We start from the raw sequence: 23,676 nt of genomic DNA on the forward strand, positions 1-23,676 counted from the left end.
GGTCCTGGCCCTGTCAGTGACTGAGTGGGGTCCAGCCCCGGTCAGTTGGAGAGGTGCTCTGACGCCCTTTTGACACACCGGCCCGGCAGGAGACACAAGCGGGAGCTGCCGGGCACTGCCTCCCTGGCCGCCCGAGCTGCCGGAGCGGGGCGGGGGCGGCTCTCCGTGCTGCCCCCATCGACCCTCTCGCCCAGCTTCTGTGCGGCCGAGCGCCTGCCTCGGCCCAGGCGGGCGGGGCGGCCCGTGGGTGCGGCCCGTGGGCCTGGGCTGCGCCGCCCGGCCCCGCCTGCGCCCGCCGCCGGCCGGCCTGAAAGGGGAAGGCGGGCGGGTCGCGGCTGCTCCCTTCTCACCGCCGCGACTCGGGCCGCGCTCCCAGCGGGACTCGCTGCAGGTGGGTGCCGGCACGGCTGCCGGCGGGGCGGGCGAGGCGGAGGGGTCCGGGACGGGCGGTCCGAGAGGTAGCCGGCGCGGGAGCAGCTGCGGCCGGTGCTCCTCACCCCCGCCGCCCCATCCTTCCCGTCCCGTCCCGTCCCGCCGGGGCGGCTCTCGGCCCCGCAGGTGCGGCGCCGCCTCCCTGTCGGGGCGCCCGCGGCGAGCCCTGGGGAGCGCCCCGCCGCCGCCGGTGCGAGCGCGGCCCGGAGCTGCGGCGTCCGCCCCGCCGCCGGCCGTCCCGCCCGGCTGCCGTGCGAGCAGGAGGGTCCTTGTGCCCCCGGGCGCTCGCGGCGGCAGCGGGGTCAGCGGGCTGCGCGGACGGGTTGGCTCAGTGTGAGCTGCGGGCGCAGGCGGTGGGAGCACCCGCGGGTGCTGCACGGCCGCCGGTGGCGCCCCGGCAGAACGCTGAAGGGCTGGGTCGAACTTTCTGAGCTAATGGCAGAGGTGCCTGAACGCTTCTCTGCTGCTGGGAGGGAGGGAGGAAGGGAGGGAGGGCAACGGTTTGAGCTCCCAGCTGTCAGCTTGGCCCTGACTCTGCCGGGATGTGTGTGAAGAGCCTGTGTGACTTCAACGGGGCTACTGAAGGGCACGAGTTAAGCATCTGCTTAACTGTGCAGGATCAGAGCCTTGGCACCTGAACAAATGTTCAAAGCGCTTTCGTGTGACTTGCTTCATCTTCCTCTAGGAGATTAGATCTCAGGAGTGTCTTCCCTCTCTTGTTCTGCCTCTTCTTCCTATGCATCCCTCCTCAACCTTTGTTTATGGCCGCTCAGCCAGGTCTCATTCCTCCGGTGCGCTCAGAGCCAAGGAGCTGTTTGGTTTGTTTTTTTTTTTTGGGGGGGGGGGATTGGTTTTGTTTTGTGGGGGTTTTTTTGTGTTTTTTGTTTTGTTTTTTTTTTTTTTACGTGAGGGTGTCAATTGCTTTATTGAAGATAAGACTCATCTCTAGCTTCTCCACTTCTGTAATTCTGTCAAATGTGATCAGACTTGTCTGTCAGGACTTTATCAATCCCCAGTGCTTGCTACACAAGGTTTCACAACCTTCTGGGATGTTTAATGACTTTTGTTTTAATGTGACACTTCTCTGTAGAAAGAAGCTGAAATGACAGGGCAGTAAATGGAAAACTCTTCCTCTCCACCCCTCTTGACCGCTTCTCTAAAGTTTGGTCACTTGTATCTCTCCAGTTTTCTCTGCAGTCTCAAGAACTTGTTCAACTTGGTTGTCATGCAGACATAACCCTTTCTTAAGACCAAAATGTGCACTGAACTGTTGTGTGCTCTCACTTCAAGATCTATGGCTCACATGAATATTTGGAAATGGCCCCAAGCCTTTCTGTCTCTTGCATCCAGGAATTACAAATTATGTTCTTAAGTACTTCCACACTGCAGACCTGAGACCACTCACAAGGAGCATGGCCTCACATCAGCCACTTCTGTCTTGGCAACTGTGCTGCAAGTTGAGGGGAAAAGGCCATCTGGAACAACTTGCTGTTGCAAAGCACCGTCATGTCACAAATCACTTCTGTCCCTTTCAGAAGACAACCAGGAAGCCTGTGGACATGGAGTAGGGGGAAGCTCACTTACCACCTGGACAGATTAAATGTATGACAAGAGGTCAAACACCGCAGATCTGCTTTCCCATTTGGCACCATCCCCCAGCTCAAGTTCTTGAAGGTGTGTGTAGTTTCAAATACCTTGATAGCTGAGGTACAGATCTTTATTTATTTTCTCAGTTGTTACGGACCGGTGTTTTCTTTAGTACCATGGTTCCCTGGCTGTGACCTATGGACTGCCAGCCTCCCACTGGCCCACAGTTTCCCACCTTGCCTGTAGACCTTCCTCCATGAAACTCTGATGAGCCAGGAAGGGTGTTGAAGATGGCCAATGTCCCAAAAGCTTGGAACTGAGTGGGGACTACATCAACTGTTGTCCAAAATGGATGAGGATAAAGAGAACACTTCTGATGCTGTTGTGTAGAAGCAGTAGCACCGAGTGTGGTGTAAAGTATGAGTTATTCTGATGCTGACCTGATCACTGCTGTGGTTGTTCCCTTTGGTCTTCTGGGGATCTGGGTTTTCTTCATTCTTTGTGTTTCTTGTGGGCCACCATGAAGATGTCAAAAGAAAAATGCTAGAAAGGTATGCTGTTTTGAGTGGACCATCTGTGCACTGTTCACTCTGTGTGCGAACAATATTTTTAGAAACTCAGGGCTGTGGGCTGCCTGGGGAGGCTTATATTTGAAGTGGAGTCTTTTTTTCTTGCTCATTGTTTTCTACACTAAAATACTAATACTAATATTAGTCTACTGTAATACTAATGTTAGTATTTTAGGTTTAGTGTTATTTACCCAGGTGACTCTGGTGAAGCAGGAGTCTGTGACAATCCAAAACCAGAGCACAGAAGCCCACCAAGCACTGAGTTGGATGTGATTGAGGTCCCCTGCTTCAACATATGCCTATTAAGTTTACTTTATACAGCGTTGTATCTTCTAGGTTTTTACTAGGGATTCCCCTGGGCATCTCCTGCTTGTAGTGTGATGTCTTCCTGCAGTGGCAGAATTGGTCTCAGAACTGCATACCCATCTACTTGTATGGAGTTTTGGCTTCCATAAATTAGCCACAGCTGGGCTGGCTGCCATCAACCTGATGGTAGCAGATGGTCCTGGTTTTTTCTGGATCATACTCAACAGGTGAGGCAATCTTTGGTCTCTTATTCCAGGAAGAGTTTTGAGCATCCAAGTGAAGATGCCTTTTCCTTTCAGCTTCAAATTAATTGTGCTGCTTTGTTAACTCTTGAGAAGTTTACAGTGAAAACAGCTCTTCTTATTGTGACCAAGAGCTGGATAGAGACTAGGATGCAGGAGGGGAAATAATTCAGCTCCATGGATACGGGCTTTCAAGTCCTAGGCAGTAACTAGGTAATACAAAATACCGGAGGAGAGGGAGAGATGTAAATGACAGGGTCCTTGCACTGGTGTCTGTTTGCTGCCCTTTCTTCGTGGGCTTCTCTGCCTAGACTGCTGTCAGAGGCTTTAGTACTTCAACCTAATAAAAGGCACCCGAATTAAAGAAATGTTTATCTTTAGAGCTGTAGCTGTTCAGTTACTTCACTTAAGTTAAACTGATGTAATTTTCCATCAATATCAAAGTCATACCCTGTGAAACATGTTAAATAGGGCAAAATCAAGGGGCAATTTTCAGCCCATTAAGAGATTTCTCAGGGGGGTTTCAGAGGGCTGTTTTCTCTCTATTTCCTTTCTGCTGCCTCCCATTTCAATTTCAGTGCATTGCTATGGCTTTGAAAGCAAACTCCCACCAGCTGTGGGTGGCCAGGCGTGCAGGAAGGGGAATGCTGCTGCCCACAGTGGCAGCCATGAGAGGGTTTCCCCCTGCCCACCTCTCCTGCAGCAGGGTCTGGTCCTGGCTCTTAGCTGGGTGCCTGCCCTGCCCTTCCCACTGCAGCAGTGAAGCTTAAAGCCTTTGTGGCATGGGCCTTTTTAATAGTTTTCTTGAACCCTGACTTCTGGCTGTAATGTTAACTGTGGTGTTAGGGAGATTGCTCTGTGTAAATCAGCCAGTCAGCGTGGCTTTACTGAGCGCTTGTCATGAAAACAGGGAAGGGTCTATTCTCTCTTTACAAGCCTTCTCCTTGCAGTGGCAGTGTTATTTCTTGCAATATTTATGATTTAGCCCCTAGCCCAGGACTTCCAGATCACAAATGAGGAGGTGGTTCTACCTGCTCTGCTCTCAGATCTAGTGTGGGATCTGTTGTTTACCTGGATTTCACACCTCTGCCAAGGTGCAGGCTGTGAATTCTCATCCCTGCAGAATCATGTTCCTGTGCCCAACGGTTTGGAGGTTTTTGTTGAAGACCACCTGCCTGCAGCCCGACAGTGGGTGCAGGATTCTGAACTCCCATAGCCAGAGGGCTGGGCTGCAGCCAGCACCCCACGCTGCGGAAGGTGCTGCACTGGCCACAGCACCTGCCCTTGCTGGAGGATCCTGCTGCAAACCTATGGGGCAGCTTTGTTGCTCAGTGTTGGTAAGATGTAAAGCGGGGAAGCGAGCAGGTAGATTTTGAGCTTTCCCTCATCTAGGCCATTTAGCCCTTGTGCGCATAAGGTCTGGGTCTTCTTTCCCCTTTGCTATCAACCTGAGATTCTAACAGTGACCAGTTGCTGAACAAGGGATGGAGAGCAGAGTACTGCCCTTTGAGCTGATAGTTATGCCTTGATTATATCCCAGGAGCACTAAAAAGCAGCGATGTGCCTGGTTGGAACCCTGCCTGATGTATCCAGCACAGATCTAGGGCTGGAGCTGTGACCAGGGTACCTCTCTGGGCATGGCCAGAGCAGAGATTAGCTCTGGTGGTACTGAGCTGGGGTAGGAAAAAAGGTCCTTTCCTGCAGCCTGGCATCCTCTCACCACTTAGGAAGATTTACAGCCTCCCTTGTGGCCTGGCCAGGGAGAAGGGGTTCCCGGGCCAGGACCCTTAGGGATTGCTCCTGATGTTACAAGGGATGAAGCAGCCAACAGCAGTTTGCAGGTCTCCTGTGTCAACATGTGCTCCTGGCCTGAGGGCTGAGATTGACAGCTTACTTGTCATTTGGATTTTGGTAGCACACAGCAGGTCCCAGCAGAGCTGAGGGTCTCAGAAATGTCTGGCATGTAGGTCCATGGCAGGACATGTTCCTTGCTGAAGATGGGTGACAAATTTTTTCTTTAAATAACTTGCACTGTTTCTTCATCTTGTTGCCCAACGAGAAAACACCCCGCCCCACATATAAAACCACTTTTTTCTGCTCTTCTCAGCATACTTATGCGTGTGTATGACCTACCAGGTGCCCCAGGACAAGCCTACACCTGTTCCTGTCATGGAGCCTGTCCTGAGCTCCCCACTGTCCTGGAGAAGGCCAGCAGTACAGAGCTGCCATCCCTCCCTTTCTCCCCTGGAAGCTGCATGGGCTCTGAATCTGCTGTGCAATGTTGCAGCCAAATGCTTTACCTTCTCTGGTGTTGAGCAGGATAAATCCCCTTTGGGCCTCTCAAGTAAGCAGAGAACTAGACCAACTTTGTGGGCTGTAGCTCCCTGGTGGCCAGCGGTGCTGGCATGGGCCAGCCTGTTCCTGCTGGCAGGGAGGCAGGATTTGGGGCAGATCCTTACTTTCCTTGCGGGGCTTCTGCTCTCTTCTCTCCAGCCCATCACCTTTGTGTCCATCCTCCTGGAGCTCATGCTCTGTGGGTCCAACTACCCCCTTGGTATCTGCTAGCATTTCTCATGTTTCTCATCACTCCTGCAGGCACAGCCACCCGGTTGGCCCTGGGTGGGAAGGGTGGGAGTCCAAGCACTAGTAGGAGTTGCCTGTGAAACAATGTAGGGTCTCAGCCACTGACTGCTCTGTTTCTTTCTCATGTCCTGTCCCCACAGGAGAGCAATGCGGTGGGAGTATGGCACTTTTACTCTCCCATGTCTGCACCCCCACATGCTATCTCTGGCCACAGATATCCAGCTGCTGAGGGGAGTCTGAAGATGGTATTTAGCAGGATCTTATCTGGGACTTTCTTTCCTGCCTCTTAATTGATCAAGCAATAGTGGAGAGACTGGCAGAAAATCTTGTACCAAATTCTTCTCTACCACATCCATGCAGTCCTCCTGGGGCTTAGTGTGTGGGGCCATCCAAAATCCACTTATAATTGTTCCTATCGCAACTTCTCCCCCCCCACCCTTCCCAGCATGTCTGAACTGGGTCCTCAGGACACAGCTCTGCTTCTGACTATTCCCAAATAATTATCATGTAATTCTTCCCCTAAAATAATGTAAGGTGTGGGTGAGGCGCGTTCGCTTCCAGTGATGTAGCAACATCCCTTACACAACAAAAATGTTGGGTGTTTCACCAAACCAGGAATGGAATGATAGCCGTAGGAGTGTGACTAAGGGGCATCAGTGTGCCACGGGTGTTGCACGTTATCTGTGGGGCTGCTTTCTGGGTTTGCCTTCTTCCAGTGCACCAGCATCCTGGCGCCTGCTTTCCCTTCCCAGCTCTTTCCCCCAAGTCTCCCCATCATCCCACAGCTGATCTGTAGCAGAGCAGCTCTCTGTCCAGATCCCTGCTGCACTCTCTGGGATTGTGGTTCCTCTCGGAGGGTCCTGCTGTGACCTGGGCTCACTCCCACCCTGTCTGTGCTGAGCAAGGTGGTTTGCCAGCCTTGCAAGGGCCAAAGCTGGAGTCTGCCTCTCAGCATTTCCACCAGGCTCTGCAGGCCTCCCAGCGAGCTTGCACAGACATCAAGGGCTCAGAGGGAACCAGCCATTCTGGCTGGGCAGAAATAGAAATGAAATCCAGCTGTGCCTGTTCTGTAGCAGTAACTGGGGATTGAGCAGCAAGTGTCTCTGCTGGTGCTGAGACCCAGCAGAGCTCCTCCAGCCACTCTCCCTCTCTAACTCTCTGCAAGTCAGTCCGCTAGTTTTTGAGGCTTAGGACTACAGAGGAGAGGTTTTGAATTTCTGGAAATCTCCCCTGATACACCCTGATATCTGACTCTTTTTTTTTTTTTTTTTTTTTTAATCTTTTGTGGCTTTTTAAAAGTTGGTTTTTGGTATTTGTTGATTTGTTGGTTGTTTTTTTTTCTCCAGTGATGAACTCCAGACTGCTCTCCTCTAGCAGCTCGTGAGCTTCTGGCTGGCAGCTACAATCCCAGTTGTTAGTTGTCCAAGTACATGACAGAGCATTTAATACTATATTAATGGCATGTTTCTCTCCTTGCAGTGATGAAGGTGATGGTGCTACCATGCCCTGCTGCTCTTCTCTTCCTAGTGGCTGCATTCACTCCAGAGCCAATGCACTGTGCCAAGGTGCTGATCATGCCCACCATAGTCTTTGACAGCCACTTGCGAGTCTTTATGCGAGTGGCAGAGGCACTGACTGACAGGGGCCATGACCCTGTGCTACTTCTTCATGAGGGTCGGGATGTGGAAACCTACCTGCCTGGCTTCCGTGTGCAGAGGTACTGGGGTATCTTCAGCACAGAGAGTGCAGATGCCTGGGTGCAGGAGAAGATAAAGCGGGTCTTCCAGGGGAAGATGACCTCTCTGGAGATGTTTTCCTTTTTGGAGAAGTACCTGGAAAACTGTGACCTAGTGCTGGGAAACTCCACCCTTCTGCAGAAACTCCAGTGTGAGCACTTTGACCTGCTGTTGGTGGACCCCAATGAGATGTGCGGCTTTATCCTGGCCCACATCCTCCACATCAAATATGCTGTGATCTCCACTGGTTTCTGGTTCCCAGCGGAGATTGGTGCCACTTCACCCATTGCCTATGTCCCTGAGTTCAACTCTCTGATGACAGACAGGATGGGCTTCTTTGGTAGGACTTGGAATCTCCTAGTCTACATGATCACTCGTGTGGCTACAAAGCTGGTCATCCTGCCTAAGTTTGAACGTCTCATGGAGAAGCATAGGGTGGAGCCCAAGACATCCATGTTGGACCTTGTCCATGGAACTAGTCTCTTTTTCCTCTGTAATGATGTGGTGCTGGACTTTCCCCGTCCGACACTCCCCCACGTCATTTTCACAGGTGGGATCCTCGCTGAGCCTGCAAAGCCCCTTCCAGTGGTAAGTGCAGGAATGCTTTGAGAATCATAGAATCATTTAGGTTGGAAAAGACCTTCAAGATCATCGAGTCCAACCATCATCCATGCCCACTAAACTGTGTTCTGGAGTACCTTGTCTATGCACTTTTTGAATACCTCCAGGGATGGTGACTCAACCACTTCCCTGGGCAGCCTATTCCAATGTCTGACAACCCCCTCAGTAAAGAAATTTTTCCTAATATCCAGCCTAAATCTCCCTTGCCACAACTTGAGGCCATTTCCTCTCATCCTATCTCCAGCCACCTGACAGAAGAGACCAGCACCCACCTCACTACAATGCCCCTTCAGGTAGTTGTAGAGAGCTATAGGGTCTCCCCTCAGCCTCCTCTTCTCCAGTCTAAACAGCCCCAGTTCCCTCAGCCACTCCTCATAAGACTTGTGCTCCAGGCCCCTCACCAACTTGGTTGCCCTTCTCTGGACATGTTCCAGCAACTCAATGTCTTTCCTGTAGTGAGGGGCCCAAAACTGAACACAGCACTCAAGGTGCAGCCTCACCAGTGCCAAATACAGGGGAACAATCACCTCCCTGCTCCTGCTGGCCACACTATTTCTGATACAGGCCAGGATGCCGTTGGCCTTCTTGGCCACCTGGGCACACTGCTGGCTCATATTCAACTGGCTGTCAACCAGCACCCCCAGGTCTTTGTCTGCTGGGCAGCTGTCATTGCACATTAACCTGAGGAGTTATTCAGTGCAAATCTTCTTTTGAAGAATGTTGTAAAAGCTCTGAAGCCTTAGGAGTCTGGAAGGCAGCTGTGTTTTAGTGCTTGGGTGCAGCAGGGAGACGGGGAACACTGAGGACAGTAGGGTTGCAGGGAGGATATAGAATTACGTTGTCTGCTCTGAAGTGGGATTTGGCTTCACTGTCCATGTAAAATGGTGTGTGGAAGTCCTAAATTGGCAGTGTTGCCCCTGGGACTTGATCATAAGTATTTTGTTCCTATACTTGAAGCAGAAATGGGAAGAACAGCTAGTCTTCATTGCTTCATCACTGATTTATGTCAATCCAGAATTTCCTCCTTAATCCTATTTCTTGCAGGGTGTTTCTGCCCTCAAAACTGTAGTCTTAAGAACCTACAGGAGAGAGCTGTGCTTATTCCTTCATCAAATTCAGTGTGGAATCCCAAAGCGTACAAAACTGAAGCATGTCATCCCCTTTTTCTTATGGTCCAGCCCTGAAGGAAAACCCACTAGGCATCCAGGAGGCTTTCTTTAGCCTGTACCTCACTATCCCCAGTAATAAATTTGGAGGGACAAGCTCTTAAAGCCTCCAACTGAAGACAATATTGGAACAGAGCAGGACCTGTCTGCCATTCCTCCCATTGCCTTACCACTTTTACAAACACTGGGGGGAAATAAACCTGGATAATGACACTCGGGCAGTCAGATTGTCCTGCTGTCCTGACTAAGGGACTGAAATAGAGATAAGATTTGAGTTTCAAGTGATTAGAGGCCTGTCAAGCTCTCTGATGGCAGCTTTAATAGAGACTGTGAGTGCCAATTTTTTCCAGTTAAAAGGAAAAAGTGAGGTCAGGTGCTTTAGAACAGAAGTTCTCCAGATGTGTACGGCTGCACATCACCCTTTCCTGTGTGGCACGACATACAGATAACACAACGCATGTAGGGTGCTCCAAAAGCTGTGTCAGAGAGTGGCTGCCTCACAGCTCTTGCAAAACACTGGCTTGGTCCAATCTGGCCACATACACGCCTGCCTTATAAAGAAGGGAGTTGTTTGCTAGGGCATTACTCATGTGCTTCACAGCTTCCAGAACAGATCCCAGGGCGCCTAAGGGAAGAATGATGGAGATAAGTCCGGAACCCTGCAGTAGGTGGTGGCTTTCATGCTAGCAGGCAGGCGTGTCTGTGTCCAGGTTGTGGGATGCCAGCAGAAGAGAGGGCCTCTGTAGGTCTAGCTGTAGCTTAAGGAATCTCCCATCTGAACTGGAGCAGAGTTATGCAATTAAGGTGTTTATTTCCTTGTATTTGAGACACTGTGATTGCGAGTTCCTCTAATTAGGAAACACAGATATGTATTTGAGAAATGGTGAGAACTTTTGGTTGTCAACCATGCTTTTCTAGCAACTTCAGTACTGTTTCTGACAGTCAGATGTTAAGGCCCAATTATAATGGATAACATAATCATCTATTTTATGAGTCATTGTACTTTTATTTAGAAAAGTAAAACTAGCACTTTCTCTTCTTTAACAGTTTTAGTGGTTGTATTGCTCAAAGGATGTGAAACTCAAGAAAATGGAGAAACCAAAATCCCTCAGTTGAAAACTTTTTTATTCTTGGTTGTTGGGTTGTTTTAGGGCTTTTTTAAGCATTTCTGCAAAGATAGGTTTGAGTCTCTGAAGCATAAAACAAAGGACAAATATCCCCAGAGAGTAACAGTAAAATGTGCTTTGTAACTCTTCTGTACTATGATCCCCCAACCTGTAGACCACTATAAATAAGATGTTCTGCATTAATCATCCTATTTCTCTCCTTTAATAACAGGAAGAACTTTTTTTTTTTTTGCCCTTCATGTTCTTCTATGGTGTTTATTTCAAGGAAGTATTCATATTCAAAGACAGATTTTATGAAACTTCCCTAAAATGCTGCTGACTGTGATATATGGGAAACTTGAAGCAAGACAGAATCCATAATGAGAAATAGGCTCAGCCTAGCCTGGCATAAAAGGGAACAGTCTGTGTTTGCTCCACAGCAGCTGTAGTGGCTGATTTCTTCTCCCTGCAGCCTTCTGGCACCAGTTGAAAAAAGTATAGACTCTGTTCTAGACACACACCTGTTTATGTAGCATTACAGGTAGCCTCTAAAGGAAGGACAAAAAACTGTGGGTTTTGCTGGAGCTGTAGCTACCTCTCTGCCTAGTGACCAAAACCTAAATCTGCTACCTGCAAGTAGCTGTCAAGGATGGATATAACTCTCCTGGCAAGATGGCAAAACCTTCTGACACCTCCAGGAGCCTTTGACATTGGAGAGTTAGCAAGGAATCTCCAGTGAGAGGTTCTTCCCAGCCCTGCCTGCCTGATGTTTTGTCTGTTGCATCAGCCTACAGCTGGAGACCCTGACAGGCCTCCTGCCTTAGTGCTGATGGAAAATAGCCTTCCTCTTTTTACTCCAATTTCCTTCTTGTTCTGGCTGCTCCTATGTGGGCCCTATGTTTTCAGAGCTCTCCTCGCCAAAGAGCAATTGTGTTACCTCCAAAGCAGGAGTTAATGCATGAAATGCAAGTTTTGGACACCTCCCTGCAAGCTCCCAAGCCCAGCAGGTACTCAAATAATTTCTGCCTGGCTGGGTGCAGAAATCACAGCGGTTTTAGTGTTTGTTGCCTGGTGAAAACCACGTAGCTTTGTGCTCCAGGTAGATTTGGTATCATCCTTCATGGATAACTTTCTACTGGCAGAAACAAGAGTGGGAAGGGCTTTTCTCCCACAAGACTTCAAGGCACCTGTGTGTTTTTTCCCGCAGGGTCTGCGTCTCTGGGTGGAAGCAGCAGATGCGGGTGTTGTTGTTGTCTCCTTTGGCATTGGGATCCGAGCCCTTCCAAGTGATTTGGTGGAGAAGATGGCTGGCGCATTTGCTCGCCTCCCACAGAGGGTGGTGTGGAGGTAAGGAGGGAATGGGATTCCTTTTAATTCTAGCTGGATGAAAATCAATATTGAGAGGTGATTCATCCCAAAACACAGAATTTGTTTCCACTTCTTGATCTGATTGAATTTATAATTGTTCTCTGTGTGTTTCTTTTCCCTTTTTTCCCCCTCCTTTATCTCCTCCCACAGATACTTTGGGCAGAAGCCAAGAAACCTGGGTGAGAATACGCTGATGATGGGGTGGCTGCCCCAGAATGACCTGCTAGGTAAGGCTGGGCTCTGTGTGTGTGTGTGTGCTGCTAGCAACATCCCTGGAGTTTAGCCCAAACCACAGCAAAGGCACACAAGGACAACAGCACCTGTGTGGGTCTAAGTCTGTTGCTTGTTGTGAGTCTGATCTGTACAAAACATGGTCCTCACCTAATGCCTGCTTGAAGCTGCATCTTGGCCCCTATCTCCCTCCTCCTCCAGGCACTACTCAGCAAGTTTTGGGCTGCCAAAAGCCAGGTGTGTTCCCAAAGGGTAACATCCTCTCTGCTTAGCATGCTTGGTTTTCCCTAAACATATACCAATGCTGTGTGTTGAAGAAGCCAGCAGTAGCCCTGTTTCAGCATGGAAGGCACTGACCTGCTGCCGTTTCTTTGCCTGCAGGCCATCCCAATGTGAAAGCCTTTGTCAGCCACTGCGGAATGAATGGTGTATTTGAGGCAATTTATCATGGTGTACCAGTGGTGGGATTTCCTTTCTATGGGGACCAGTTTGACATCATGACCAGAGTACAGGCAAAGGGCATGGGTATCCTCATGGACTGGAGCAGAGTGAAAGAAGAGGATCTTTACCAAGCTGTCGTCACAGTTACCTCTGACCCCAGGTGAGGTATCCAGAAGCATTGAGCTCTTCCTTGGTGCAGACTGTATGTAGGGACCAGTGTGTCTTTGTGTTGACCCCTACACAACCTGTAGTGGCTTTTGGACCAAGCAGAGTTGCAAGCAGCTGGCCAGACATGTTAGTGCCTCCAAATCTTGAGATCAGGTCCAGGAGGAGATACTCCAGCATTTGCTGTCAGAGAGCATGATCTAGTCCTGTTTGACTTTTACTGTAATTTTCTTAGAAAGCTTTCCAAGATGCTGAGGCACAAATTTCTCCTTTTAATGCCAGCCTGTTATCAGGGAAAATGAGATTGCAACCTCACTTTGGGATCTCCCTGGTCTTGTCCAAACAGCTTTCTGTAGAAACAGCGCAGAGAATGGACATCAGGTAATGCTCCAACTGTTCCTTCTGACAACCAGATACTCTGCCCTTTCCTAGATCTGCTGCAGCACAGTGACACAGGGCTCCTGCTTTCTAACAGGGCACGTGCAACTGCTAGAGTTTGAAATGCTGTCTGAGGGCTTGATTTTGTTGTTGTTGTTGTTGCCTGTTAGGAGCTCTCAACTACTGACCTCAGTGTAAGTTGTTAAGGTGTTGCAACTCAGTACCTTGAAGGATTTGGCCAGTTATCAAGTGTGCAACTGTTGCTTGATGCTGGGTGAGGTCTTTGGGTGCAAACTCCCCTCAGAAAGCAACAATCCACACAAACCCACTGAGCAGGTACTTGTGAGCTGAACTGCCAGTCTTGTTAACAAACCGCAAAGTAAGATACTCTCTGGCTTATGCTGCCATGGCTAACGATTGCCATCAGAGTGGCTTTCAGAGGCATATATGAAGAGAATCATGGAAGAAATTTGCCACTTTTTCAAGGTATTATTTGGGACTTGAAAGCACCACTGGTCACCTCAGACAACTTCTCAGCCATGAAGCTCCTGTCAGAAGGATAACTTCTTGTCTTCTTCCCTTGCAGCTACAGAAAAGCAGCCAAGATCATCTCTGCTCTGCACCTGGACAGACCGATGCATGCTCTCAATAGGACAGTGTATTGGCTCGAGTACATCCTTCGTCACGATGGGGCACCATATCTTCGCCCTGCTGTCTACGACCTCTCCTTATACGAGTACTTCTGCCTGGACATTTTGGCTCTTCTCTTGTTGTGTCTGACCAGTATTGGATTCATCCTCTACAAGTCTGTGGTGTGGTGCAGAAGGAAGAAGGCCAGCCCTGTGTATCAGAACGGCAATTGCATGAAAGGCCACTTCACAGAAGAGAAGAAATTGCAGTAGTGGCTCAGTATGTTCCAGGACACATCCCGTCACTGTGAAACAAACTGCTGCTGTGCCAAGAAATGTGCAGCACGCAGGCACAGAGAGAGGTGAAAGATCAGCAGGTCTGGATGAGAAGAGAGTGGGGAGGGAGGAGTATTGCAAAGGCCTGTGTGCACACCTCTGTGTACAGCACCTGTGGGTGGGGGCGCAGATTCAGGCGTGGGTGGAAGCACTTGGCTGGGACGCTGGGAATGGGGCATGGGTAGGTAGACTTCCAGGGAGGACTGCAAGTTGTTCCCTTTTTATCGCACTTTGGTTTAGATGCTGGTGTTGCTCTTCTGGCTTTCTGGATCTTCTGTGGAGGCTCTGGAGGTAGGAATAGCATTTCATGTGTGGCAGAGATTGTTTCTCTTCTGCCTTGTTACCAAGAACCTCAGGAGTCAGGATTCCTTTACATACAAGTGAGGACCTGAAGTAGAGCTGTGGACAGGGAAGGGCACTGAAAGTATCATCTACAAAAGAATGAAATTGATCTGGTTTAAGTTCTGTGGGTAAATACTGTTCTTCCTCCTTCGATCAACCCTCTGCAATCCTGTCTGTGTTTGAGCTAAATTATTATTTTTTAAAATAAAGTTACATTCTTTCTCCTGTGTGGCAGTTCTCTGGTCTTGGTTTAATGTGAACCTGTGATCCTTGTAACAGGATGTTGTTCAGGCAGGATTAAAGTGCTTTTTCCTTCTCGTTACTGCTGCTATGGTCTCCACATACCTCTGGATCCCTACAAACCTCCATCAGCAATTCCTTTTGGTCTTCCCACAGGGTTTCAGGCAGTGCCTTCCCTCCTCTGCCAGTGTGTGACACACAGCCATGCCCATGGAGTCTCCAAACCTGTGATAAAAGAATTTGGAACAGATGCAAGTGCCAGGACCACAGGAAAAGCAGCCAGTAGCTTGGAGAGCTGGACACAGGCAATGGGCCATACAGCATGTTTATAGAAGCAACAACCTCTGCTCTTCCTGAAGAAAACAGAACTGTCTGCTCATTTCAATGTGAACAGGCATACTGTTGCCCCACTTGGTGACATGGTATGGAGCAATACCTATGTGTTTCTACTCACCCTGGGCTCTAAGGCAAACCCACACTTCAGTACAATTGCACAGCCCACCCGCAGCTTTGGCTGATGGTCAAGGGCTGTGCTCCATGCTCTCACCTGGGGCCATTGCAGCACTGGCACAAGCTGGAGAGTAACCTTATTGCCACTGCTGCCCTCACTGGTGTTTCCAGGCTCTGCTCTTGCTTGCTATTGCATGTGTTTCTTTTTCCAGATGAAGGGTGTGTTGTCATGTACAATCTAGCAAACAGCAGTTTAGCTGGGCTCCTCTGAGGCCAGGCACTGCTGCCTTCCCTCCCCAACCCTCAGCTTGCAGAGGGGCTGTGGTGAAGAAGGCTTTGGATGAGAATCTCATTTGCCATCAAGGACAGATGAGAAGAGCCCATAGACCTAAGCTGTGACCTGTAACTATCCCATGGCAGAAGCTGCTCTTCCTGGAGTTTCCTGCTGCATTCTGGGATGCCCAAGCCTGACCATGGTCAGTGGTGGGCATGGCAACCTATTGGTCTTGCTCTGTAGCAGCCCTATGTGGCTTCATGCCCCCTGAGCTGAGGATGTGGAGTCTAATTGTCCCCAGTGGGGGTTGGAGAGAGATCAGAGCAAGGTGAGCTGCTAACAGGTAGTAGGGGAAAAACAGGGATTGTAGTTAAGTGGTAGAAACACTGGCTACCTGGCACCTTTCTGCCTGTGAGTTGAAATTTAAAGGTTCATGGGGTTTGGGGTTTGAGGGGAAAAAAAGATATTGCCACAAGTTTTGCAGCATGCCTGCCAGTTCCACTATGGTGGCTTTGTTGGCATATCCTAGCAGATGAGTGTGGACAAGGGGGTGGAGGTGGGGCATTATGCTCAGTTCTTTGTCATCTCTGGGGTGGAAAAGGGAGATCATTACTGCTGCCTACATGAGAGTTTCGCTATTTAGATTAAGCTGGATATAGCAAGTGAGTTGGGAAGCTTGTGGCTTGGTGACAGCATTGGGTTGCTTTGACCTTAAACAGAAGAAAAAAGAGCAAGATGACAAATGCACCATGTTTGCAAACTGATGCTCCAATGGAGTGACTTATCTCCATCCCCCGCAGCCCAGCTGTGTGGCAAAACACAGTGGAGGTGAAGAGCTGCTTCAGTTTGGCTGTGCCCCGCAGCAGTCACCTGTGGCCTCGGAGGAGCTGCAGGAGAGGGTACCAGCACCAACCTTGCCCAGTAAAATCCTCCAGGCCAGATGCAGATCACCAGTGCTGGCATTACAGAGGAAACAGGGGCACCATGGCCTGATGGGGCCAGAGACCTGCCCATTGTTTTGCTTGCAAGTGAAAGAGTAGAGAGAAATGTTTGAGACCCCAGGAGCCTGTGTGGGCTTGCAAAAATGTGAGTCTGTTTTCCAGCTTTCTGAGGACGCTACCTTCTTGCTGTTCACAATTTCAGAAAGAAGTTGAAGCCAGCACCACATGCAGCATTAGCATGTTATCTCCTATTAGATAAGTCCTTAACTCCTTGAGCTTTTCATGACTAGTTTCATTTCTAAATGTATAGCAGAGTTAGGAGGCATGTCTATCCAGGGAGTCAAAATATATATATAGTGTATTAAAAAGTGATTCAACAATTTGGTGAGAACTACTTCTAATGGAGTAAAGCACAAACCTGCCCAAGGATCCTGTGAGTAAGAAGTGGACATTCAAAAAACACCACTGAAGTGAAAAGAGTCTTCCCAGGAAAAGCTGTGTATGGGCTTAGAAACCGTCAGGAGCCATTCTTTGAGTTATGGGGTAGTTTTCTGGAAGTATTTGGATATGCTCATTAAAGGTGAGGGCTCCTCTAGCTTTTCCAGCTTTATTCCTGTTTTCTGTAAACCTTTTCTTTTCCTATTAAATGCATAGCTTTCTCTCTTTATTTTTCTCCTTGTTATTCTTTCAGTATAGAATACAGAAGGAAAGTATAACAAAGCCTTAACCTAGTTATTAAGTTCAATTATGAATAATGAGTAGCCTGTCACATATTAAAAGCCTTGGTGGGGGAAGGGATGTAGGTGAGCTTTATCCTTCAGACAGCTCTGCTTTCAGTTTGGTACCCGATCTCTGGGCAAGGTGCCTCTCAGCTACCGTGGGCACTCCCCTGTCACAGGCATGAAGCCAGGCAGGTAGGGCTGTGGCGTAACTTAGGAAAATAAAACTGTGGTTTATGAGGCAGCAAGCAGGGAACAAGCTTTCCCCCCCTCAAGGAAAAGTAGGACATGAGTCAATACTTTTTGGAGGGCTGAAGAAGCCTCACCCAGGAGCTGCAACCCCAGCTGAGCCCTGCGCAGTGCAAAGCTGCCTTCTGCCCCTCTGTCTTGCTATTGGCAAGGCACGGGGGAGCCTGAGCGGGATGCAAAACCCCAGCAGTCTCGTCACTGCGTGCAAAACTCCCTGCGAGGGCCACGAGTGGCTCTGCCGGCTGGGAGGCATTTGGGGCACCCATGAGCCAGCTTTTCAGGTTTGCCCAGCCCCAGCAGCTCCTCGCAAACCTGCTCTACACCTGAGGTATGGCAGCCCTGTGAGCAGGAGCCATCCCGGCATTTGAGACAACCTGGGTTTGCAAATGAGCGCGTTTTCCAGGTGATGGCCGTGCAGCTCTGCCCAAACCCTGGGCTGGGGGCAGCTGCTTACTGGTGACGGGAAGGGGTGAAGCCACACACTCACACCACTCCTGTTAAAACCCTTCGCTTAGCCCAGCATCAGTGGCTGTACCACTGCTGGAACACGCAGCAGGGCCTGGTGCTGCCACAAACGCTGCTCTCCTGCAGGACTTTGCAAACAGCTAATAAGCTACTGCTGCTTCATCGCCAGCACTTCTGTATGTGGGAGGGTCCTCACACGTCCCCTTGGCAGCATCCCCACCGGAGAGCCGGTTCGTGGGCTGCAGCACGGCCACGTCAGTTCCGCGGCTGGTTTTTCCAGCCCGGTGAGGTAGCGGCACCAAACTGTGTCAACAAAATTTGGCTAATGAAGAGGAGCTGGCTCCCTCTGCAGGTGAGTGTGAAATCGCTCCGGCTGTGGGAGGAAAGCCTCAAGGAGGACGGGCTCCTCGAAGGTGATGATTTTGACTCACCCCACCATTAAATGACAAGGAGCAAAGAGCACCTCTGTGCCAGGAAACTCTTCTCTTTGGCTGATGCAGGGACCTGTGCATGGCTCAGCCCCAGCCACTCACCCCTGACAGGCAGGCCATGGACGTCTCTCTCACAGTCTCTATGCACCCCTGATGCTCTTGAGCATCATAGGCAATGCCTTCCTCTGATGCTTCCACATTGCAAATACTTCCCACAGAGGAAGGGAATGAGCCCAAGTTCTGTGGGTGTCCAGTCCCCAGAAGTGGCCATTTGCCACTGAGACCACTGTTGGAGTGGGCAAGTCCCCTCTCCCCGCAGGGACCTCTCTGGGGCTGTCACGGCAGGTGGAGCTGCGCAACAGGGCTTGCTCCTGATACCTATAAACACTCCTGTTTCTGGGAGCGGGGAATTATCAGATTGGTGCAAAGGTCCCAATCCAGATTTATTTGGGGAGGGAGGTTTTCTTGGAGAGACAAGCTGTATTTCAGTGGTGGGGATTACCCAGCTCACCAGCTCTGTTGCAGGGGCCAGAGTCTTTCAAGCTGCTGGAGTTACAAGTCATCTCCAGGCAGTAGCTATTTGCTGCTGCGGTGTCAGCCCAAGGGGCAACATGCGGGAAGAGTTATTCCAAAATAAAGCGCCGCTCTCCCCAGCACCAGTACGTAGATGGCTATTCCTCGTTCCTAGCAGAGAAAAGCCAGCTGCTAAGCTTGGCACAAGCTCCCAGCAAGGTGCGTAAGGGACAGTGTAACACAAGCCACCAGTGGTACCCAACAGGAGTACTCCCACTGTCCCACCTCAGCAGTGGTGTCAGGCAGGGATGGGAGATGGAGGTGAGCTGCAGAGCAGCAGCTGGCATGGTGGCATGGGCGGGGGGGAGAGGGGGGGTGTCCTCTGTCATTAGCTTACAGCAAAAGCCTGCTTGGTCACACTCTGTGGGTACCCTGCTGCAGCAGCTCCTTGGGTGGTCTGTGCCCTCTCCTGGTGGTGGAAGTGAGAGAAATTTCAGCTGCAAATAGGGCAAAACTTTTGGACAGTGAGGTGATGAATTTTTGGCAGGCTTTATTGGATGCACTGACACTTTAGAGTTTGTAAATCAGATTTGATGCCTTTCAGAGAGGAGGATTGTAGCATAAATTACAGGTCACAATGTGCATCATCCTGGGGGGCAGGGGGTGTGTGTGTTCACTACTTGGGCTACTACTTGTTGGGGCACAGGAAGGACCAGCTGCTCTGCAAGGCTCAGGGAGCCCAGTGTGATGGCAAGGTCAGCAGGGCAGCACCTCCTTGCCAGGGTCAGCCAAACTGCATGATGGGGGGGCTTGTGCAGGGTCCTGACACTCACAGCAGCCGCTGCTTGCCTGGAGAGCAAAGTGAGTCCCAAAGGCAGTGCAATGGAAAACAGCTCTTCTCCTGCACACTCAGGCAAGGCATGATCTCAAACAACAGAAAGACCCATGGTTGCTCCCAAGCTGTGCTTTGGAAGGGCTCCCCAAAGGCTTGCAAACGCCAGGGATGTGTATCATGCCATAGATGCTCCTGCACCTCCCAGCTGGCTAAGAGCTGGGCAGCATGCCTTTCAGGACAGCTGAAGGCAGCCAACTGCTCCAAATAGCTGATGGGTCTATTGGGGTTCAGGAAGCTCCTCCTTCCCCTCTCAGCCTCTTCCCTCTTGCTCAGGGACTGCTGCTGAGTAAGATGCTTCTCACCCTCCAGCGGAGCCTGTTTACCCCCAGCAAGGCCACTCTACCTGCTGGTACTCTAGGTCGGATGCAGCTGGGGCTAGTTTCTTCTCAGCTTCTTACCCTCAGTGGTGTCTGTAGCAGGAATGGCTGTGTAGCAACCTTCTTAAGGAAAACCTTTGAATTATTATTTAATAATAAATTTGTACAAGTGCTATGGTAGTGATGCTGTTGACTAACCTAACCCCGCCTCCTTTGAATTCAGTTATATGTGTTCCTGTAAGGCAAGCTCTTCTGAGATCGCACTATGTGCTGAAGTAAAACTCAGCAATCTCAGTAAAGAGCTTTGCAGAGTTGAGTTTTCTTCTGTTATTGGTAATCCTGGAAAACTAGAGTGATCCTGCTTGATTGTGAAGAGGTGAGTGTGCTCAAAGTGATACGTAGAACCATTTAGCATTTGTTCAAAGGAAACAAAATGACTTTTTGTTTTTATGAAATCCAAGAGAACAAGGAAGGTTGGAGGAGTTACTGAAAACAGAATGGTAGTGTTCACAAGGGTAAGGGCAGCCCCATATATCTAACGTTTGCTCTTAGAAAAGTATGTCAAGTAATAGAACAATCATAGCTAAACCATTCTTGAAAGCAACACAGATTAACATGTGCATCTTGCCAAAAAAGAGGGAAAAAAAGTAGAAAAAACATTACATGGTCTGCAAGTGGTAAACTCAGTGTTATAATCCCAATGATATGAGTTCAACAGAGGTTTTGGCTGGAGGTGAACTTCAGTGCCTTTCGTGTAAAGCTTCAGGTGATGTGATCTGTCAGTTCAAGCAGTGGTAATGCTGGATTTTGGACTCTAGGCAGGGAAATATTAATGGCTGTGACCTGAACCTGCTAATGACATACATGGACTGCTATTAAGGCCAGTCTTATTAAAATCTAAACTAACCGGGAAGAAGGGTTGAACGGTTAATTTTCATTAAAACTAAACTGGCAAGAAGCTGAGGGCCTCAGCAAAAACAAAAGACAGAGATTGGTAAAAGGCGATCTTAAAAATGAATTGCTTTGCTCTCTTCTCTCTTGCACTTGCCCCTTGGATCAGCAGAGTGAGGGATGGTGCTAAACACATATTTTGGCAGGAGATGAATTAACAAAGCTGAGAGTAACTACAGATAGTAAAAAATTGGCTGAATTAGGATCAGGCCTGGAGGCATCTCAGAGGAAGTCTGAAATAATTATTTGTAAGTAGTGTGGCTGGGGTGGGAAGTTACAAGTAGCACAGGGCTGGAGCCAGCGGGGAGGAGAGCCCTTCAAGCTGTGCATGAGCCTGTGTGCTGTGCTGCTGTTGCTGCCCTCCCCTGCCCGCAACTGCCTACCTGTAAAAAAAATCCCCCTTCTTCTCCCAAGTCTGGCTGAGGTGGCCTTCAGGGCCATGTTCTTGTTTCAGAAGAAACATGTTTTTATAATACCCCTACTGCCAGACCTGTGTGCATTCCCTCAGGCCTTGGCTCTGGATGCAAAGCTGCTTTCTCATTCAACCTTACATCCTCTCAGTCCAATGGTCCATCCTTTCCCTGCCTGTAGTTTGGGTTAGGAAGCAGGGAGGAGGTGAAGAAACAATTGCAGATATTTTGGGCAGCACACAGACACCTTTCACAGTTCAGTGTTTGGATTACAACCTATCCACAGTTTGTCAGGGCTGCCCAGCAGCAAATGGAGCACCTATATTGTAAGAAGAAGTTGAGTCTGAGCAGGGAAGTTGTATTACAGTAAATCTTGCACTGAATGGGCTGAAAAAAACCCCATATGCTGAACCAAAGGCTTGAAGACTGTCCTCCTCCACAGGTCATACCTTGCCAGCCAAGGAATCCCCTGGCTCTATCAGTTCAGTGCTGGATAAAGAAGTGTGGGGTCTCTTTACCAGCGCTTTCCAAAGATGTTTCACGAGGCGTTCTCCAAAAAGTTGCAAAAAAGAAGGCAAGTAGCTGGCGGTGGTAAGCAAAGCTTTACCAGGGATCAAAATAGTCTCGAGACAGAAACAAGGAGGATGAATGATGATTTTTTTTTTTCTCTTTCTTTTGTGAAAAGGCAGAAATGAGCACTTTCTCCTCTGGTTACAGGAAAAGCATTTTAGTCCCACTTCTGTAGCCAGTGGGTTTTACAAAGCAAAGTGCTGAACTTTCATTTTGCTCTCTCAACTTTGCCTGGGATTAGCAAATAGACCAAGACTCTGCAGTCCTGATAGACTTCAACTGGAGGAAAGAGGTGATGTTTTGTATGTGTCTGGTGCTGTTGTAACTTCTGCTAACTATAAGTGCAGATGACTTAATTGGACTTTGGAGCAAGAGAATGATGAAAGAGAGGGGCCAACATAGAGCCATTGGCAAGGTCTGGCTGCTTGAATGACCCTGGGGCTATTCTGTTTGGCTTAGCAAAGGAGAAGGTGCTTTGTATGTTTGAGAATGCAGGGTGGAGAGCTCTTACACACCATAACCAACATAGGCAAGAGCTCACAATGGCAATTTGGTTAACACAATAATGTTGTTACTGTGCTGTGGTTTATTTTACTCTTGTTCAAAGCACCAGATCTGTTCTGGCTGAGAAATTCTGAGTGCTGTTTTGTACAAAGTCTCTCTTTAATGAACAGTTCAGAAAACACAGGTAGGTACATGCATGAATGCCTGTAGATGTTCTTAAAGTCAGCCTGAGCTTTGAGACTTCTGTGATAACGATGTAGCTGATCAGGTTGTTTAAAGGACACCTTTGATCTTAAGAAGTCCTTCAGCAGGATTTTTGTACATGCATTTATTCAAAAACTTGTTAGGTAGTGAGACTGGTCTCCTTTAGCCTCTAAATTTTCAACTGTGAAAACAGACACTGATGAGTTAAATTGACAAATTCTCTGCTAATCTCAGGTTCTCCAGATCCTGCATGTGTATTCAACTGTTGTTTTCAGAACAAAGTTTGAAGACATAGCAACTCTAGGCAAAAGCCCAGCTGCCCTCTTAATGCGCTTGTCATAATCACTGTTTCCAAACACCAGTAGGTCTACTTAGAGGCTTTAAAGAACAAAAGGCTTTGTAAATGGTACATGCTACCACAAAACCAACAAGAAAGCTCCTTAGAGGTGATTTTCATCATTGATGTTTCATATGGGATTTGTAAACCTTAGCTTAGAGCCGTGATAGCATTCATCCAAAGGGTGATTGCAGATTATGACATCTTTGGGTTAATAACTGTTGATGTCACTATCATTTTGTTTAACCCTTAGGACATTAGCTATCTCTTATGTTATTTTTCTCCTTGGAGATGTTTCACAGTGGTAAGAGCAACTAGGTCAGAGAGCAAGAAATAACTTGGAGCACTAGTAGACTCCAAGTAGTCCCTTCTGAGAGGTCTCATATTCCCATTCAGTGGGTCTGCTTTGGTTTTGTCCTGTTTGGGAAATACTGTCTTGCCTGGCAGAGGGAAGGCAGTCCCATCCAGCATGTTCCCCAGAAACTCTCTTTCAGAGTATGTACGCATCAAGGGACAATACTTTGGCTAGCTGTATGCAAAATTGTTCTCAAATGCCCAACTTTTCTCCATCATCACGCAGATCCCTAAGAAGGACCATGCCCAAATGCCATACAATGAGGGTTTGGTACAGACATGAGGGCTGCTTATGGCTGTATCTTGCCAGGGTAAAGAAGAGACATTATTGCTGACCTGTTTCTCTTAATGACTGCCAGTTGAATACCATTCAGGGAGCTGCAAGGAAGGACTATTTCCTCTGGTACTGTGCAGATGTTAAACCCTAAACTGTCTGTATCAGCCTATTTGGGTGACTCTTGCAAGGCAATGCAGCTGACCTGAGACTGGGGAAGCAGAAGGACGACAGATGGACTACTTGCAAGGAGCAGGGGATCCTCTCTTCTCCCTGGGCCTGAGGGCCCTGCTTTTCCAGGAGAGGACAGCTAAGAGCTCAGGAGTCTCAGGAAGGAGCA

General features: G+C 49.0%; 1 protein-coding gene across 2 annotated transcripts; it reads left to right on the forward strand.

Moving 5' to 3' along the window:
- The first annotated feature begins 309 nt into the window (after positions 1-309).
- Positions 310-14,465, forward strand: LOC142030642 (2-hydroxyacylsphingosine 1-beta-galactosyltransferase-like). 2 transcript variants are annotated; one of them, XM_075026915.1, is made up of 6 exons: positions 310-391; positions 7,199-8,043; positions 11,556-11,695; positions 11,867-11,943; positions 12,329-12,548; positions 13,518-14,465. In XM_075026915.1, the coding sequence occupies exons 2-6, from the start codon at positions 7,201-7,203 to the stop codon at positions 13,831-13,833; spliced, it is 1,596 nt and encodes a 531-aa protein (XP_074883016.1). In that variant the 5' UTR covers positions 310-391; positions 7,199-7,200; the 3' UTR covers positions 13,834-14,465. The 2 variants fall into 2 exon arrangements, with proteins under 2 accessions (XP_074883016.1, XP_074883017.1); XM_075026916.1 differs by lacking the exon at positions 310-391 and adding an exon at positions 2,461-2,570.
- Positions 14,466-23,676: the final 9,211 nt, after the last annotated feature.

This window comes from Buteo buteo, chromosome 4 (genome assembly GCF_964188355.1).
Source record: "Buteo buteo chromosome 4, bButBut1.hap1.1, whole genome shotgun sequence".
Taxonomy (NCBI): domain Eukaryota; kingdom Metazoa; phylum Chordata; class Aves; order Accipitriformes; family Accipitridae; genus Buteo; species Buteo buteo.